The 18,296-nt window shown below is 42.4% G+C and overlaps 1 protein-coding gene across 1 annotated transcript in view; it reads right to left on the bottom strand.

Annotated features, from left to right (window-relative positions):
• LOC126263277 (uncharacterized) overlaps positions 1-18,076 on the bottom strand; it is an 881,511-nt gene extending 863,435 nt beyond the window's left edge. The window contains exon 1 of the mRNA XM_049960363.1: positions 17,901-18,076. Within this exon, the coding sequence (XP_049816320.1) occupies positions 17,901-18,076 (176 nt within the window). The remainder of the gene's footprint in view (positions 1-17,900) is intronic.
• Between the last annotated feature and the right edge of the window lie 220 nt (positions 18,077-18,296).

The raw sequence follows: 18,296 nt of genomic DNA, 5'->3' as shown, positions 1-18,296 counted from the left end.
TCTGCAAGAGTCAAAGTTCCTCAGCAAACTACGTATTGAAACTGCGATCCAACTTGCGATGATTGTCGCCGTGACTCCCGCTGCCGTGAGGAATTTGGCGTGAGCCCCCCTGCGTCACCTCACGGGTCTGCGTCTCATCTTGCGGCCCGCCTTAGTTGCTTCGTCCTTCTGCCAGCCACCGCAAGCGGATGTTCGGCCGGAATGTCTACAGTTTGTGGTGAGCATAGTGAGAACAAGTTCCCGTAGGATGTGCTCCCAGCCTGACTCATAGCCTGTGTTATTTGTGGGTGCCGACCCATTGTCTGTATCTGCTTCTGGGTGTCCTGTAAGATTTCACAGCAAAACTGTGTTTTTGTGGCATTCTGTGTTTCTGGCTCAGCCTCCTCCTAGAAGGGTTCGATTGGACATCTTTTGTAATTCCTTAATGCTGTAATTTAAACATATAAAAAAAATTGTTCTTCCAGAATGAGCGCCTGTTTCTTTGGGACACTGCAGTTCAAACATGAGTGGCGTAATGTTAATGAGTATTTATTCGTCAAATGAAGTGTATTTAATGTCTTGCAGTTTTATGGGGCACGCAGCTGTGTTATTGAATTCATTTTGAAGTGTTCTGTGGGGTGAATGACTGCTCCCCACTTCAGTGTGTTCTTTTGATTAGTATTGTAAGGTTTTTTGGGTATTTGTCAGTGGGGTATATTGATTCAATTTTGTTTTCCTCCTCCTTTTGAATTACGTAGAATTGTTCAGTTTATCTGGTTATTGGCTTAACTAGCGCTTCACGCACTAAATAAGCTGAAAATAAAAATTGATATTTTTATTCCTGTCTAATGTCAGACAGATTCAAATGTAACTACATTTATGTTATTTGAAATAAATGTCTTGGATTGACCTTAATGAGTTATGTGAAATCGAAGTAAGGGAACCAGTCCTTCATTAGTGCTTAACAATGGCGTGTGGTTCGGGTTGTGAGCCCAGTGCTCGGTCCAAAGTCATTTGATTTTGTACGGCGCCTTTTAGCCCATAAGCGCTTAACGTATTTCGGGTGTTACTACTTCGCTGATTCATATACACTCATGCTCATAAATTAAGGATAATGCTCATACACGGTGAAACAACGCTGTGGTGGGCGGTTTGTGGGTTTAAATCACCTCGGCGTATGACCATGAGGTGCATTTGACCTGCGGTCGTCGCACGGTGGCGCTGGAAGCACTCCACATATGCAGAGGTATGTTGGTGCATGTCAGAGTACGGTGCAGCGAGTAAGTGTGTAGACGTTTTCAGATGTGCTAATGGTGACTGTGTGTTGAAAATGGCTTAAAGAACACATGTTGATGACGTTATGAGGGGTAAAATACTAGGGCGACTGGAGGCTTGTCAAACACAGCAGGTCGTAGCACAGGCCTTCCGTGTGCCAGAAAGTGTGATCTCAAGATTATGCCAACGATTCCAACAGACAGGAAACGTGTCCAGGCGCTACAGTACGGGACGTCCACAGTATACAACACCACAACAAAACCGATATCACAAAATCAGTGCCCGCGGACGGCCACGGAGTACTGCAGTTAGCCTTACCGCAGGTAATGGAACAATTGTCTCTAGACACACAGTCTACAGATGACTGAAAAGACATGGTTTATTCGCCAGGGGACCTGCAAGGGCATTCCACTGACCCCTGGGCACAGGAGAGCCCGTAAAGCCTGGTGTCAAGAACACAGGACCTCGTCATTGGAACAGCGGTCCCAGGATATGTTCACGGATGAGTCCAGGTATAGTCTGAACAGTGATTTTCACCGGGTTTTCATCTGGTGTGAACCAGGAACCAGATATCAACCCCTTAATGTCCTTGAAAGGGACCTGTATGGAGGTCGTGGTTTGATAGTGTGGGGTGGGATTATGATTGGTGCACGTACACCCGTGCATGTCTTTGACAGAGGAACTGTAATAGGTCAGGTGTATCGGGACGTCATTTTGTACCAGTATGTCCGCCTTTTCAGGGGTGCAGTAGGTCCCACCTTCCTCTTGATGGATGATAACGCACAGCCCCACCGAGCTGGCATCGTGGAGGAGTACCTCCAAACAGAAGATATCAGGTGAATGGAGTGGCCTACCTGTTCTCCAGACCTAAACCCCATCGTGCACGTCTGGGATGCTCTCGGTCGGCGTATCTCTGTACGTCTTCAAACCCCTAGGACACTTCAGGAGCTCTGACAGACACTGGTGCAAGAATGGGAGGCTATACCCCATCAGCTGCTCGACCACCTGATCCAGAGTATGCCAACCCGTTGTGCAGCCTGTATACTTGTGCATGGTGATCATATCCCATATTGATGTCGGGGTACATGCGCAGGAAACAGTGGCGCTTTTTGGCACATGTGTTTCGGACTTACAGATCTGTGTCGTGTGTGCTCCCTATGTGCCTATGCTATTAGCGAGAGTTTTGTGTAGTGCCGTGTTGTGTGGCACTACATTCTGCAGTTACCGTTAATTTATGAGCGTGAGTGTAGATCACCTTCAGAAGTACAGGTGAAACGCTGTATACGCGTTTTGCAGACCTCTCAGCAGCTTGACACCAGGAACTGAAGTGGGCTTAAAGAAGTGAAGAGCAATGGTGTTGTGCTTTGTCACCACAGTATCATAGTTAAGATTCCACTTTACTTACGGAATAGGAAGTGACAGCCAACAGTGTCATTTTACGTTTCCTATTGCACTTATTAATATTGGCTAACCTCTGTTCTAATTGATTACTTTACAGCTACCCTGTAGGCAGCGTCGAAGTGTCAAGAAGAAACAACGCATTTGAAACTATAAAATTGTTACAGTAAGCACGTTAAACTATTTGCTCCACCTACTTGTCCGTTATTTTTTCGCCATCACATCAGAAAAGTAAAATCATACACTATGCACAAAATAAACTAAGAAATAAAAATAAAACGAAAAATACAAGATCAGTGCTCGAATTTTGGAGTACTAAAAGAAGTAACAGCCATCAGTATTGTTTTTACATTTTCTCTTTCTCTGCTTCATACTGTCGATTGATAACGTTACAATGGCACTGTATAGGAAACTGCCTCATGCAAAAATACTTTAAATTCTTGGATACACGTGAGAGATTGATAACCTGTATAAATTGGACGAAATTAATCAGACTGCCATCCATAAATTTTATCAGAATATGAACATAGCACCGATATATATGCACTGGTTTGCTTGCAGATTTATCTGGTACTTGTCTCCGTAAACAGATGGCCATAACATTATGAAAATTGTCTCTATAGTACAAGACTTTACAATGCCGTGTCTCGTTATTTTTCAACGTATAAGGTGTCTCACATCAGTATCACATTTACAGTTATACAGTTGCAGTAAACGTGCAGAAATGTATATAAACCAAGATGAGTAATTGTAGACAAGCAGTGGTGTCCCAGTCATGTGGCTAGTCTGGTTTGATGTTGAGAACGTGCTCACTCTATAGATATACGAGGTGTTTCAAAATTACGCCAACAGACTAGGAGAGGATGCAGAATGTGTCTTGGGGAACAAACTGAGGATAGAACCCATGTCCGGAAATGTCAACCAACGGTGCCACAGAGCATCACAGTTATAGGACCCGCTTGTGTATATGAATTTGTATTCAGGATGTCTCGGTAATGATGTTATAAGCTTTCAGGAATGATCGAGAAGGGTAAATGTATCAGTCCGAGGTAAAGAGCTCCGGTCCGGAAACGAACAAATCGAAAGTTATAAGCAAAAATCGTACTGATCTCTCTGACTGTGGAATGCACGTACCGGTACTGTTGTTGCTAAGATTGTAGCGTAGGTAAATTTCAGAGGCGATAGTGTAGACCAAAAAAAGAAAGGAACTGTATTTAACATGAGCTCTAAGATGCGTATCATAAGAGCTGTGATCACTTGTTCATTAGAAGTGTTTCACAGTAGCGAAGATCAACAAGTGCTCATAACTCTTAATGTATGTATTTCAGAGCCCATGTAAACTGGATTTTTTTTCTTGGTTCAGTCCATACTGCCACCTCTGACACTTACCTACTCTACAATCTCAGCAAGAACAGTAACGGTAAGTGTATTCAATGTCACAGGTATCAGAACGATTTTCGCTTATAACTATTGACTCGTTCGTTTCCGGACCAGGGCCCCTTATCTCAAATTGATACATTGACCATTCCTCATCATTCCTAAAGTTTGCAACATCACAGAATCATCCTGAATATATATACTTACACAGGCACTGCCGCCTGTAACTTTAACGCTTTGGACCGTCATTCGATGATTCTTCCGGATATGGATTGCTATACTCATTTTGTTCCTCAAGACACCATCTACATCCCTTTGAAGTTTGTCGATATAATTTTGAAACACTCTGTATATTTTCTATGGGTGAAAGTCATATCGGGACTTCTCGTAACACGACCCTGGTTCTCTGTCAGATCACTTGGAAAGCTCAAAGCATAACAGTTCACCTTCTCCTTTCCTAATTTGGTGATTTAAGGTCTTCCATATTTATTTTGATTCCGTTCAAAACAGAGCATTGTGATCCTGATGACGATTCGTTTGAATATTGCACACTTTGAATTTCATTGTGAATGTATTGCACATATTCTGCTCGATGTTTGGTCGCATCTATGATATTGGGTGGAGTAAATGATTCTATATTTGCTTTTGTTCATAAAAGACAGAAGCTGGTTTCATCACACGGTTTCCTGTGGACTTGCGTATATGTGGACAGTGATTACTTACAGGCGATGAAGATGAACTCTGGGCACCTGCAACTGATGAAGACGCAGCTTGCGAGATTAGTAACAAGTATATTACAAGCACTGGAAAAATTTATAGCTCCAAACATCCTCCCATTAGAAGACTAGTAGCACAAAACATTGTGACAGAAAGAGAAGCCATAAGAGACGCAGGTAAAGTAGGAACAATAGGAGAATTATTTTAAAAGGTTTTGCCTCCAGCAATTGTCAACATCAAAATAAAGCATACCAATGAAGAGGCATTGAGGCAGAAAATACCCAAGGCAGACAGACTTGAATTCATGCATGTATTAGGCTTCTTATTATTATGTGGAAGGAAAATGACAGTAAGTCATCTGTTACGGATTTATGGTCCTACACTTCAGGAAGATTTGTTTATACTGCTACCATGAGCCTAACCAGATTCCATCAGCTTATTAAAATAGTAAGATTTGATGACAGAGTTGCGAAGTGATCACAGGAAACGTGATAAGTTTTCTGCAATATGAGAAGTTTTTGATCAAATGAATGAATTGCCAAAATATTATTCTGTTGGGATGCACATCGCTATTGATGAAATGTTGTCATTGTTCCTTGGCAGGTGTCACTTCAAGGCCTTCACGTAGGAAAAACCTGGTAAATACGGTATACTTATACGCATGCTCACAGACGCTAAACCAGATTTGTTGTCAACAAGGAGTGTTATGCTGGGAAAACAAATGAAGGTACACAACAACCAAATTCCGCTGCACCTGTGGTCAAACGCCTGGCGTTCCCTATGCATAATTCAGGGCTAAATGTCACCACGGACAGATATTACACTTCAATTGATTTGGCCAATGATCTAAGGAGGAATCACAAGCTAACTCTCAAGGGAACGTTACAAACTAATAGGAATCGTATACCTCAAAAACTGAAGGATGCCTCAAGACGAGAATTATATTCTAGTAAAATTGCTTTCAGTGATACTGGTACTGGAAATATTCGAATCACAATTGTTTTATCGCAATTATATCCCCCGTGGAAAACCCAAAAGAAATGTACTGTTTCTATCATCTCAACATTATGATGTTGCAATTGGTTCACCTACTAACACTAAGAAGAAAACACTTATAAATCTATATGATAGTGAGACTAAAAGTGGCATTGTCACTATAGGTCAAACTGTGAGGAAATATGCAACTAAGAGAGCTACAAGATGGTGACCGCTGTCTGTTTTCTGTACTCTTGTAACATAGCAGCAGTAAATAGTTAAACACTATTTTTGTTGAACTTCCCGGACTGGAATTAGAAAGAAACCTAATAAGCGACGACTTTTTCTTCAAAGAACTAGGACTACAGCTCACGAAACCATACACTGAAGAAAGGGCTATAAATATTGCAGGACTGCCAAAGCCTGTAGTTTCAAGTATGGAGTGTATTCTCGGACGGAAAATCAAGCAGAACTTCGGTGCAAAGGAAGCTCATGGAGGTAATGGTAGATGTCATGCGTGTGTTAGTGAAAGCCGCTCAAAAGCAGGAAAGTACAACAAAGTGAATCAAACAACAATAATCTGCAACAATCGTAAAAGGTAGACGTGTGGTCAACCCAGCAGTTGTATGATTTCCGAGGGTGATGTAGATTCCGAAGAAAGTGGTGAATAATTCTTCTCACAAAACTATCTTATGTAGCTAAGCTACTGGTATATTACCTCACGTTTTTGTAACATTTTTTAATTACAGTAAAGTGTGCTTCAATAGTACTACAACGACTACTACTAATTTTCCTCAACATAATCAGACTTAGTAATCTTAAATGATGACGTAAGTTTAAGATATAAAATGCGTTTTTGAAAACAGTTTTAGAAGAAATATTCAGGTTCTGGATCCTGATTATGCATCAATAGAGCTTTAAAAAGTATGTCATTAATGTAATTCGAGAACAATTAATGAATTTTATTTATTTTTTAAATTTTTTTATTGAGGGCACAAAGAACCTCCCCCTTCCCCCTTCCCTCATTTGTCTGATGTCAAAAGGGCATGATAATTAGATTTCGGGCCAAGGGTAGAAGCATTCCCAAAACGGCTGAGTCTGTAAACTGTTCGCGTCCGCCGTGGTTGAAGTATACTATGCGTGGCAAAATGGCGCCGTCCAAATCAGGCGCCGCGCCGAGGTAGCTACAGGGTGTTTCAAAAATGAGCGGTATATTTGAAACGGCAATAAAAACTAAACGAGCAGCGATAGAAATACACCGTTTGTTGCAATATGCTTGGGACAACAGTACATTTTCAGGCAGACAAACTTTCGAAATTACAGTAGTTACAATTTTCAACAACAGATGGCGCTGCGGTCTGGGAAACTCTATAGTACGATATTTTCCACATATCCACCATGCGTAGCAATAATATGGCGTAGTCTCTGAATGAAATTACCCGAAACCTTTGACAACGTGTCTGGCGGAATGGCTTCACATGCAGATGAGATGTACTGCTTCAGCTGTTCAATTGTTTCTGGATTCTGGCGGTACACCTGGTCTTTAAAGTGTCCCCACAGAAAGAAGTCAGAGGGGTTCATGTCTGGCGAATAGGGAGGCCAATCCACGCCGCCTCCTGTATGTTTCGGATAGCCCAAAGCAATCACACGATCATCGAAATATTCATTCAGGAAATTAAAGACGTCGGCCGTGCGATGTGGCCGGGCACCATCGTGCATAAACCACGAGGTGTTCGCCGTGTCGTCTAAGGCAGTTTGTACCGCCACAAATTCACGAAGAATGTCCAGATAGCGTGATGCAGTAATCGTTTCGGATCTGAAAAATGGGCCAATGATTCCTTTGGAAGACATGGCGGCCCAGACCAGTACTTTTTGAGGATGCAGGGACGATGGGACTGCAACATGGGGCTTTTCGGTTCCCCATATGCGCCAGTTCTGTTTATTGACGAAGCCGTCGAGGTAAAAATAAGCTTCGTCAGTAAACCAAATGCTGCCCACATGCATATCGCAGTCATCAATCATGTGCACTATATCGTTAGCGAATGTCTCTCGTGCAGGAATGGTAGCGGCGCTGAGGGGTTGCCGCGTTTGAATTTTGTATGGATAGGGGTGTAAACTCTGGCGCATGAGACGATACGTGGACGTTGGCGTCATTTGGACCGCAGCTGCAACACGGCGAACGGAAACCCGAGGCCGCTGTTGGATCACCTGCTGCACTAGCTGCGCGTTGCCCTCTGTGGTTGCCGTACGCGGTCGCCCTACCTTTCCAGCACGTTCATCCGTCACGTTCCCAGTCCGTTGAAATGTTTCAAACAGATCCTTTATTGTATCGCTTTTCGGTCCTTTGGTTACATTAAACCTCCGTTGAAAACTTCGTCTCGTTGCAACAACACTGTGTTCTAGGCGGTGGAATTCCAACACCAGAAAAATCCTCTGTTCTAAGGAATAAACCATGTTGTCTACAGCACACTTGTACGTTGCGAACAGCACACGCTTACAGCAGAAAGACGAAGTACAGAATGGCGCACCCACAGACTGCGTTGTCTTCTATATCTTTCACATCACTTGCAGCGCCATCTGTTGTTGAAAATTGTAACTACTGTAATTTCGAAAGTTTGTCCGCCTGAAAATGTACTGTTGTCCCAAGCATATTGCAACAAACGGTGTATTTCTATCGCTGCTCGTTTAGTTTTTATTGCCGTTTCAAATGTACCGGTCATTTTTGAAACACCCTGTATGTTGCACCACGGAGATACGTGACAAAGGTGAAGGACGGCTGAGGACACGTGTACAGGAGATTGGGCTCGCAACTGTTGAGCAACTGATCGGCCAAATGAAACACGAACAGTGTCTTCTCAATGACGGTTCAGTGGACGTTGCTGCGCGTGGGACGCCAGAGCAGGCGGCTGGTTCATGCACGCTCGGTGACTGCTGTTCATCGGCTACAAAGACTGGAGTTGGCACACCAATACCGCAAATGGACGTCCATTGAGTGGCGACAAGTGGCTTTTTCAGACTTTTTATGCTCCTACTGACAGGTGGCCAACACCCTGCAACAATCGTCCGAAAGGTTCAGGCCGGAGGAGGGAGCGTTGTGTTCTGGGGAACGTTTTAGTGGCATTCCCTGCGTCATACTCCTATTCTGAAAGGCACGACCGCGCGTTCAGAATGAAGCACACATTTCTTGCGGTGCTTCGATATTGTTGGCGAAACCCTGTGGGTAACAACAACGAACAGTCGTACAAGAAATTGCAGAAGAACGGTAACAGGTTCATTACGTAAATCTTTTTGAAAATAGTTTGAGAGAGAAGAGCTTTCTAACAGTTATAATGTCTCCTGAAGAAATGCTTAGTTCTGGCTAATGGATTGCCGTCATCCCATGTTGGTGGTCCATGAACCGTATTACTGTAATCTTAATAAAAATTACCGCTGGAGTAAGGCTTTTGAAAAAGGCCACTTGCGTAAGATGCAGCAGAATTGTCGTTTATAGTGTTCTCGTTGATTGAAGTATACATCGGTGATCAAACGAGCTTCACTGAGTAAAAACGCGATGTTAACTGACGCCAATCCGCTTGTTAAATTTTTCTTACCTCTGATGGAACGTTACGGTTTTTATATTGCTTCTTCAGATAAGCGTTTTGGTGAATAGCATTTCATTACATTCATTTCTCGCACTCCGTGCTACGAATCGAAAACAGTACACTTGATAAACGTGCTACACCATCGTCCGGACATCATACTTTCTAATTACTATTTTGTGAGATAATACTTCGTAGCAGAAGCCTATTTAAATTCATAGTAAGGACGGTGTAATGAAAACAGTCCACTCAGCAAACACGTTATTCCACTGTCAGCATATCGCTGTTTTCAAGTTTACTTTGTGAGATGATAATCCAGGGCAGCAAGGACTTTAATCTTTAATATATTTATATTTTGAGTTCGCAGTCTGCGATATGCTTCGAAAACAGTACGCGGTATACACTGAAAACTGCTAAAGCTAAAGCTGCTGCTACATAGAAACCATTTCTACGCAGAAGCGCGGTGATAATGTTTCTGCTATTCTTTTCATAATTCGTTATCGCGCCACACGGCGACCTATTTCTACATTTCAGAACTCGTCTAAAGGAGAATATTACATAGATCACAATTTCTTAAACTTCTAAGAGAAATTACGATTTTATGAACATAGAAAAGTCCTAAGTAGACAACAGAAAAAAATGAAAAATCACAATTCCGCAGAGGGTAGTTACAGAACGTGTATACGAGTAGAAAGAAGCACAAAACCCGCACGATTCTAACCTTCTTTGATGTAAACAGGAAATAAAAGAGAAAAAAGAAACATTGTCAGGCTCTTAGTAGTATTTTCACTGGGGAAAGATAAGACAATGAAAATCTAAGTCACTTAGGAAAGAAATAAATAAATAAGAAGCCAAGGTGAAAGTGAAGAAACTGAAGAAAATGATCGTCTGAAGGACTAATTCAGTATGTAGAAAAGAGGGAATAGGTGGAAAGGCCTGTATTTGATGGCGCGACAGAAAAAGAAATGAATGGGTATGGAAGGTATTAGGGTTTAGCAGAGTTTTGGGTGGCTTGCGATCAAATAAGAGAGAAAAAAACAGATAACATTAACATTCCTTCGGAATTTTTAAAATCAGTGGCGGGGGGAGGGGGAGAGGGAGGGGGGGGGGAGGAAACTGCAGTCCATCATCTGTTCAAGTTTATGCGTAGAATCTATGAGACTAGTGATATACCGTCAGAGATTCGGAAAAACATTATCCACACAATCCGGAAAACAGAAAGGACAGATAGCTTATCAGCTCATGCTTTCACCTTGCTGACAAGAACAGTATATAGAGTACTAGAAAAGGAAAATGAGGCTTTGTTAGATGACGGTTAGTTTGTTTTTAGAGAAGGTAAAGAGACCAGTTCTGAGGCTGCGCTTGGGAATCAGATCAAAAGTTAAGAAAAATTGAGCCACATTCATAGGATCTCTAGATTAATGAAAAGCGTTCCACAACGTAAAATGATCTAAGATGTTTGAAATTATAAGAAAAAATCTCCGGATAAGTGCAAGAAGGACTCGCTTACAGAGGGTTTCTTACAAACTTGATTATGTGTATAAATAGTTCATCCATTCCAAGAATTGAGAATTTCGATGGTTTATTCCTGTTACCGATAACGATCATATAATGATGATAATATATCAAAATATGTGACATAAATGGCTATTTATTTGGACTGCATTGAAGCAGAAGCTTAAACTTTTTACACCGCCACGGGACCGTAGACTTTAGTGCCTGATAGTAATTTCAACTCGATATGTTTACCCATTCCTAAGAAAAAGGGGTCTTAACAGACAGACGGACGGACAGACAGACAGACAGACAGGAAGGCAGGCAGGCAGGCAGTCGGATAACAAAACAAGAGCAAAAACTGACCAAGGGAGCTTAGGACCCGCGCACTGAGGGTTCCGTTCAAACTCACATCCGTCATCCATGCTACTCGGTTGACTTTACAGGTTCGCTAACGCAAGCTGCAGACTGTCTGCCGCAAGAGGACTCCGAATTCTAGAGCGTAAGATGAGTATAGATAGTTCACCCATCCCGTGAATTGAGAATCAAGATATTTGCCTGTTATCTATATTGATATTGGCAAGATATTGGTCCCGTGAGTTCCAAGAGCGCATCAAAATCTGTACAGTATTTCCTCGGACAAGTCTGGACATGATAAAGAAGCGAGCAGGGGACTTAAGTTTATATATGGAGAGAGAAATGATTTAATAAAATACTTTTTATTTACTTACGAACACATATCTACAACTCACATTTTATGTTTCCATGCAGTAACGTTCGTCTAATACGCTTTGTACAGTGAAGAATGCAAAATACGTTCAAATGGCAAAAGATGTGTTTTTAACATAATTATCATTTAACAAGTTTCAGAATTTTAATTTACCTGTACTTGAAACTTTGTTTCGTGCCGAATTTCATGATTCTAGTTCAAAGATAAGTACCCTATAGGTTTTTATAATGAGTTTGCGAGTATCAACTTACACTGAAACTGGTACAGGCATGCGTATTCAAATACAGAGACATGTAAACAGCCAGAATACGGCGCTGCCGCGCGGGATTAGCCGAGCGGTCTATAGCGCTGCAGTCATGGACTGTGCGGCTGGTCCCGGCGGAGTTCGAGTCCTCCCTCGGGCATGGGTGTGTGTGTCTCTCTTTCAGATAATTCAGGTTAAGTAGTGTGTAAGCTTAGGGACTGATGACCTTAGCAGTTACGTTCCATAAGGTTTCACACACATTTGAACAATACGGCGCTGTATGTGAGTTAACGAGCATTTCGCTCTCGTTTAAATATGTGGCCGAAAAGTCAGCCTTCAGGAATGGTAAATCAAACCTTGTCGTCTAGGAGCATGTGCCCCAAAGAGCGTAGATTCGCCACGAGAATGGGAAATTCACTGGCGTCTATTGCGCTGAATGAGGCCTAGGCACGGTAGTGTGCGAGTGAGACAGATGAGAACCTAAATCATAGGGAAACCCAGTAGAAGTCGTTTGTGGCCAGGGAGACATAACAGTGCTAAATATGGCAGACCTAAGATCGGCCATAAAGGGAAATATCTATTAAAATTTTTTAATTCTGAAGTAACTCAGGGAATGAAGCAACAGTAATTTTAATCTACCATCCTTCATAAATTTTCATGGGGATCCCAATAAAACTCGAAAATTGATCGTATCCATAATAGTTTAGGATTTACTGTTAAAGTGAAATTAACAAGTTTTGTAAGAAAGACCCGAATGCTAAAATCTGAACGCTTTGATCGATCTTAACGATCAATATTTCATGTAGAAGCGCATCATTAAAATAACAATTGCTGTAAATATCAACTCTGTAACATTATTTGTTTAAAATATGTAGTGAATTTAAATTATCTGTATGTTCAGTTAAGCATCAGATCATCATTTCCTCCACACAAAACACATTGAACGATGACAGCATGACACTTTATTGAATCAATAGGTAGTAGAATATTTGTTGTAAGGTTTAGTGCATAATAGTTACTTTTGTTCTTTATTTATTTATCAGAAAGCGCGTTGGTGCAGGGCTAATGGTCATGGCATTCAAAGCTAAGAAGGAAATCCTATTGGTTTTATGTAAACGAATTTAACGTTTATTATGTAATGGATATTATTGTTACTTTATTTAGAACGTGAAAATGGTCAAGCATTGATTATTTAAATATGTTAAAACGTAAGATAATGTAGAATAATCTGTCGCCAAACAGATGGAAGGCATCAGGGAAGGAAATTGCCCTAGTCAGTTGAACGAGGATATTCGGCGTGCGGGAAACGCGTCTGGGGACGGACAGAGGAACAGCGCTGGTGCAGACGCGGAAGCTGACAGTTCGGATGGAGACGCTAAAGTGGACAGTTCTGGTCTAGACACCAAAGGGTGCAGTGCTGGTGGAGACGGACGATCGGTCTCTGGGTAGATAGGAAGTGAAATGACAGAAAATTTCGCGTTGAGCGGTATTGTGGGACTTAGTCTCTGAGCGGTGAGCAGCCGCGCCTGGTGTGAATTATAACTTTTCGCGTATTTAACGAGATGGAGTATTGGTCCTTCAGTTCGCGATGAGATTGTGAGTAATCGAACTGTATCAAATGGATATATGCTCGAGTGTAATAGTAATTCTAAATACGACCACTTTCGCTATTAGTTTGCTTTCTGAATAAAAATTGTACTAACCAAATCGCAACTGCTTGGCCCATATCGTTTATGGGTCGTTTATTTGATTCCAGATATTATTATTATTATTATTATTGTTATTATATGTTATACTAACTTCGTATGTCGCAAACTTGCCATCAGCCAGACAATTTACTCATAGGGTCACAAGTGTCTAATTTAGGGCGTGTTATGCGACACGTTCGGTTCAACCACTAAACGAATTTGAGCCAAGACATTTCGACGAAGAGGAACCGCATGTGAGCCACAAAAACATCTATGAGATGTTCTCTCGCCTGCGATTGGTAGCGCCTATGTGATACAACAAGTGTCTGGCGCAGTTTTTAGATCGATTACTGATGCTACAATGGCAGGTTATCAATATTTAAGTTAGTTTGGACGTGTTGTTATAGTCGGCACACGAGCGATGGGACACAGCATCTCGTAGGTAGCGAGGAAGTGGGGATTTTCCCGTACGGCCATTTCACGAGTGTACCAGGAATATCAGGAACGCGGTAAAACATAAAATCTCCGACATCGCTGCGGAAGAAAAGGATCCTACAAGAATTGGTACGAACGACGACTGAAAAGAATTGTTCAACGTGACAGAAGTGCAGCCCTTCCACAAATTGCTCCAGATTTCAATTCTAGGCTATCATCTAGTTTCAGCGAGTGAACCATGCAACGAAACATCGATATGGGCCTTCTGAGCTGAGGGCCCACTCGTGTCCCTTGATGACTGCACGACACAAAGTTTTACGCCTCACCTGGGCCAGTCAGTACCGACATTGGACTGTTGGTGACTGGAAACAGGTAGCCTGGTCAGACGAGTCTCGTTTCAGATTGTATCGAGCGGATGGACGTGTATCGGTATGGAGTCAACCTTATGAATCCATGGGCCCTGCATGTCAGCAGGGGACTGTTCAAGTTGGTGAAGGCTGTGTAATGGCTTGAAGCGTGTGCAGTTGGAGTGATATGGACCTCTGATATGTGTAGATACGACTCTGACAGGTGACACGTACGTAAGCATCCTGTCTGATCACCTGCATTCATTCATGTCGATTGTGCATTCCGACAACTCTGGCACGACAATGCGACACGACACACGTATAGAATTGCTACAGAGCGGCTACAGATACACTCTTCTGAGTGAAACACTTCCGTTGGCCACCAAACTCCTCAGACATGAACATTATTGAGCATATCTGGGATGCCTTGCAACGTTCTGTTCAGAAGGGATCTCCACCACCTCGTACTCTTGCGGATTTATGAACAGCACTGCAGGATTCATGGTGTCAGGTTCCTCCAGCACTACTTCAGACAGTAATAGAGTCCATGCCACGTCGTGTTGCAGCACTTCTGAGGGTTCACGGGGGCCTACACGATATTAGGCAGGTGTACTAGTTTCTTTAGCTCTTCAGTGTCTGTGAGATAAATGATAGAATTTTTGGCTGCACTGACTTACAATCATAATTTTTTTTACACTCCCACAAGACCGTAGCCTTTAGTATGAAACATAAATTTGAACTTGATACGCTAATCTGTTCGAGAGAAAAGGGGCCTAAAATACGGACAGAGAGACAGACGGACTAAAAACCTAAAAAAAATCATTTAGTATGATTCTAAATTAACAAATCTCGCGTTTTTGCCTGTGATACTTCGTTTCTTACCAAATTTCATGATTCTATCTTAATGGAAACACCATATAGGTTTCGAGGAGTTAGTTTTCGAATAGCAAAATATGTGAGATAAATGGCCGTATCTTTTGATCTTAACAGTCGGACAGACAGACGTAAAGACAGAAAGACAGAGAAACGGATGGACAACAAAGTGATCCTGTGATTTTTTTGTTTATACGACTGAGATACAGAACCCTAAAAGGAGTGAACTGCAGGGAAGGGCGAGTAATATACAATATGCACATGAAACAAGAAGGAACAATAAAAACGGAAGACCAACGACGAAGTGTAGATAGGGATGCCGTCTTTCGTCCCTAGTGGTCAATTGACAGATCGAAGAAGCAATTATGGCAATAAATGAAATGTTCAAGAGTAGAATTAAAATGCTGCGTTGCAGAACATCACAGATTCGGCTATTACACCACTAACTTTGAAAGTGAGGAATAACTGCAAGACTTGCTGAATGGAATGAAATGTCAAGCGAGACACGCTAGGTTTTGAGAGTAAATCTAAAAAAACGAAACAAAAGTAATAAAGAATAGCAGAAATGAGATTACCGATGAATGACACCAATATTTGTGGCAACAATGCAAATGAGTTTGACAAGTTATGATAACTCGGAAGCAAAATAACATGTGATAGGCGAAGCAAAGAGGACATATAATGGAGACTAGCCTAGGCAAAGAGGGAATTTTCTAAGAAAAAGATCTGGTATCAAATTTAGGCCTTAAACTAAGGAAGGAATGTTTGAGAATTTACATTCGGAGCACAGCGTTGTATGGTAGCGAGTCATGGACCGTGGGAAAAGCAGAGAGTCGACGTGCCAGAGATGTGGTGCTACCGAAGGACGATGAAAATTGGGTGTACTGTTAAGATAAGAATTGAGTAGGTCATCCACAGAATTGCCGGAGAAAGGAAAATAATTATGTAAAAGGCTGACAAGAAGAAGGTACAGATTGACAGGACATGTGTTCAGACATCTGGTTCAAATGGTTCAAAGGGCTCTGAGCATTATTGGACAACATCTGAGGTCATCTGTCCCCTAGAACTTAGAACTATTTAAGCTTCATGCCCGAGGCAGGATTCGAACCTGCGACCGTAGCGGTCACGCGGTGACAAACTGAAGCGCCTAGAACAGCTCGGCCACTGCGTCCGGCCAGACATGTGGGAATAACGTCCTTGGTATTAGAGGCAGTTGAAGAAGGTAAAAATTGTAGGGAAAAGTAGGTGTAAGAAAATATACAACAAATATTTGAAGAAGTAGGGTAAAAGTGCAGCTCTGAGATGAAGAGATTGGCACAAGGTATAAATTCGTGACGGGTCGCATAAAACCAGCCAGATGTCTTCGGACAGTCAGCTGAGCATTTGCACATACGTGTGTGGAAAACAGATCACTAATCTAACCTCAGCTGGAAAGTGTACGAGAACAACAGTCTTTGATCTGACAGTCCAGTTATAGCTGGGATTTACTCACGTCCTTTCCTGGTTATCTAAGGAGTGACGGATATATCTACAAATCAGTATGATTTTAGAAAACGTCGCTCATGTGAAACGCATCTTGCCAATTTCACACACGATATCGGCAAATATGGATTCAATCCAACAGACAGACTCTATATTCCTAAATTCACAAAAAGCATTCGACATTTTACCACCAAGTAGACTCTTAAAATCCTATCAAACACATGAGTGGTCCTTAGAAATTTCGAAAAACAGAACACATTACGTTGTATTGCAAAGCAAGTGTTCTTCAGTGGAAATGTAATGTCAGGTATGAGTGGCCGTGGGAGAGTAGTGTGATAGGACCACTCCTGTTCTACAAGTACAGAAATGATCTACCTTTTGTAGTGGGCAGCTTTCTGGTACTGCTCGTTGAGCACAGAATTGTATACGGATACATGTCGTCATTGGATTAATTAAGGTGTTGGGGTAGGAGAGTCTTCATGTAATGTTGCAGTACAATGTAAACGTAGGCTTCCGCGACCATTGTCGCAGTCGATAAAATTGTTCTCGGCTTATGACCGCATTGTCAATATATAAAACTACCGACGTTTCGGTCACTGTTGCAAGTGATATTTTTCAGGGTGTTTTTGATTACAAAACGTCGGTAGTTTTATATATTGAATTTCGGTGTACAAAAACATTCTGGGAAGGTAACTTGCAACAGCAACCGCGGTCACAAACCCACAAAAATTTTATTGATTGCAGTACAATGTTAATGGAATGCGGCTTTAAATCGATTAAATACCTAGGCTTAACACTGTAAAATGAGCACAGTATTTCAGCTGTAGCGAAGGTAAATGGCTGACAGCGGCTTACTGAGAAACTTCTTGGAAAATTAGCGCAAATATAGAACAGAACCTTGTACAGAATGCTTGTATGGCCCATTCTTCTCGTAAGTCATTCGATTCGTGTATGCGCTGTTAACGTAGCTTAGAGTTCAGAAGGTGTAACGATTCTTTTCTATGGCAATAATAATTGGTTGCTAGAGATTATTTTTTCTGTTGGGGCTGGGAGGTGACTCGAACATGGACGCAGAAAATAGGAGTACCGAGGTCGGGATGGAGAACTGCTTCCTTCACCAGGACTTGGGATGTGAATGGTGACTGAAATCTAGCAGCGGGCCGTCAGACCAAACCTGAATGAACTAGACTCTTATTCATGCTAGGTGCCGCCGCCGCAAAAGTGGACGCCGTTGGCGTAGGATGACATAGCGGGACCTCAGGGGATCAGCGATCCGCTGTCAGCAAGACCTCCACGGTAGCGACGTGCGTGGGCAGCGTCACCCGCAGATGGCAGAAGGACAGCAGTACCTGGCAGGGACCGCGCGCCGCGGCCGGTGAATGGCAGCCACGTCCAGGCAGTTTGCTCACCTTTGGCCGCGGCATACTGAACAGGAAAGGACGATATCCAAACCACAGCCCCAGCTCGATCGACGTCGAAGGCATGTTCCCGACCTGGACGGTGGCCAGGAGCGAGGTGGTCCACAAGAATGCATCGACTTACTAGCCAGGCAGCTACCAATCTGGACTCGAACAAACATGCCACTAGTGAGGTGAACGCCTCAGGGCGTCGTCACCCAGTAGGCGAAACAGCGTCGAGAAGAAGCCAAGTAGCAAGGATGCAATAGTCTGTTCGGGCAGAAGCCTGCAGCTTATGGAGCCAAAG

The sequence above is a fragment of the Schistocerca nitens genome, chromosome 6 (assembly GCF_023898315.1).
Source record: "Schistocerca nitens isolate TAMUIC-IGC-003100 chromosome 6, iqSchNite1.1, whole genome shotgun sequence".
In the NCBI taxonomy this organism is placed as follows: domain Eukaryota; kingdom Metazoa; phylum Arthropoda; class Insecta; order Orthoptera; family Acrididae; genus Schistocerca; species Schistocerca nitens.
The sequence above is the reverse complement of the archived record's forward strand: the minus strand, read 5'-3'. Positions and strand labels throughout refer to the sequence as shown.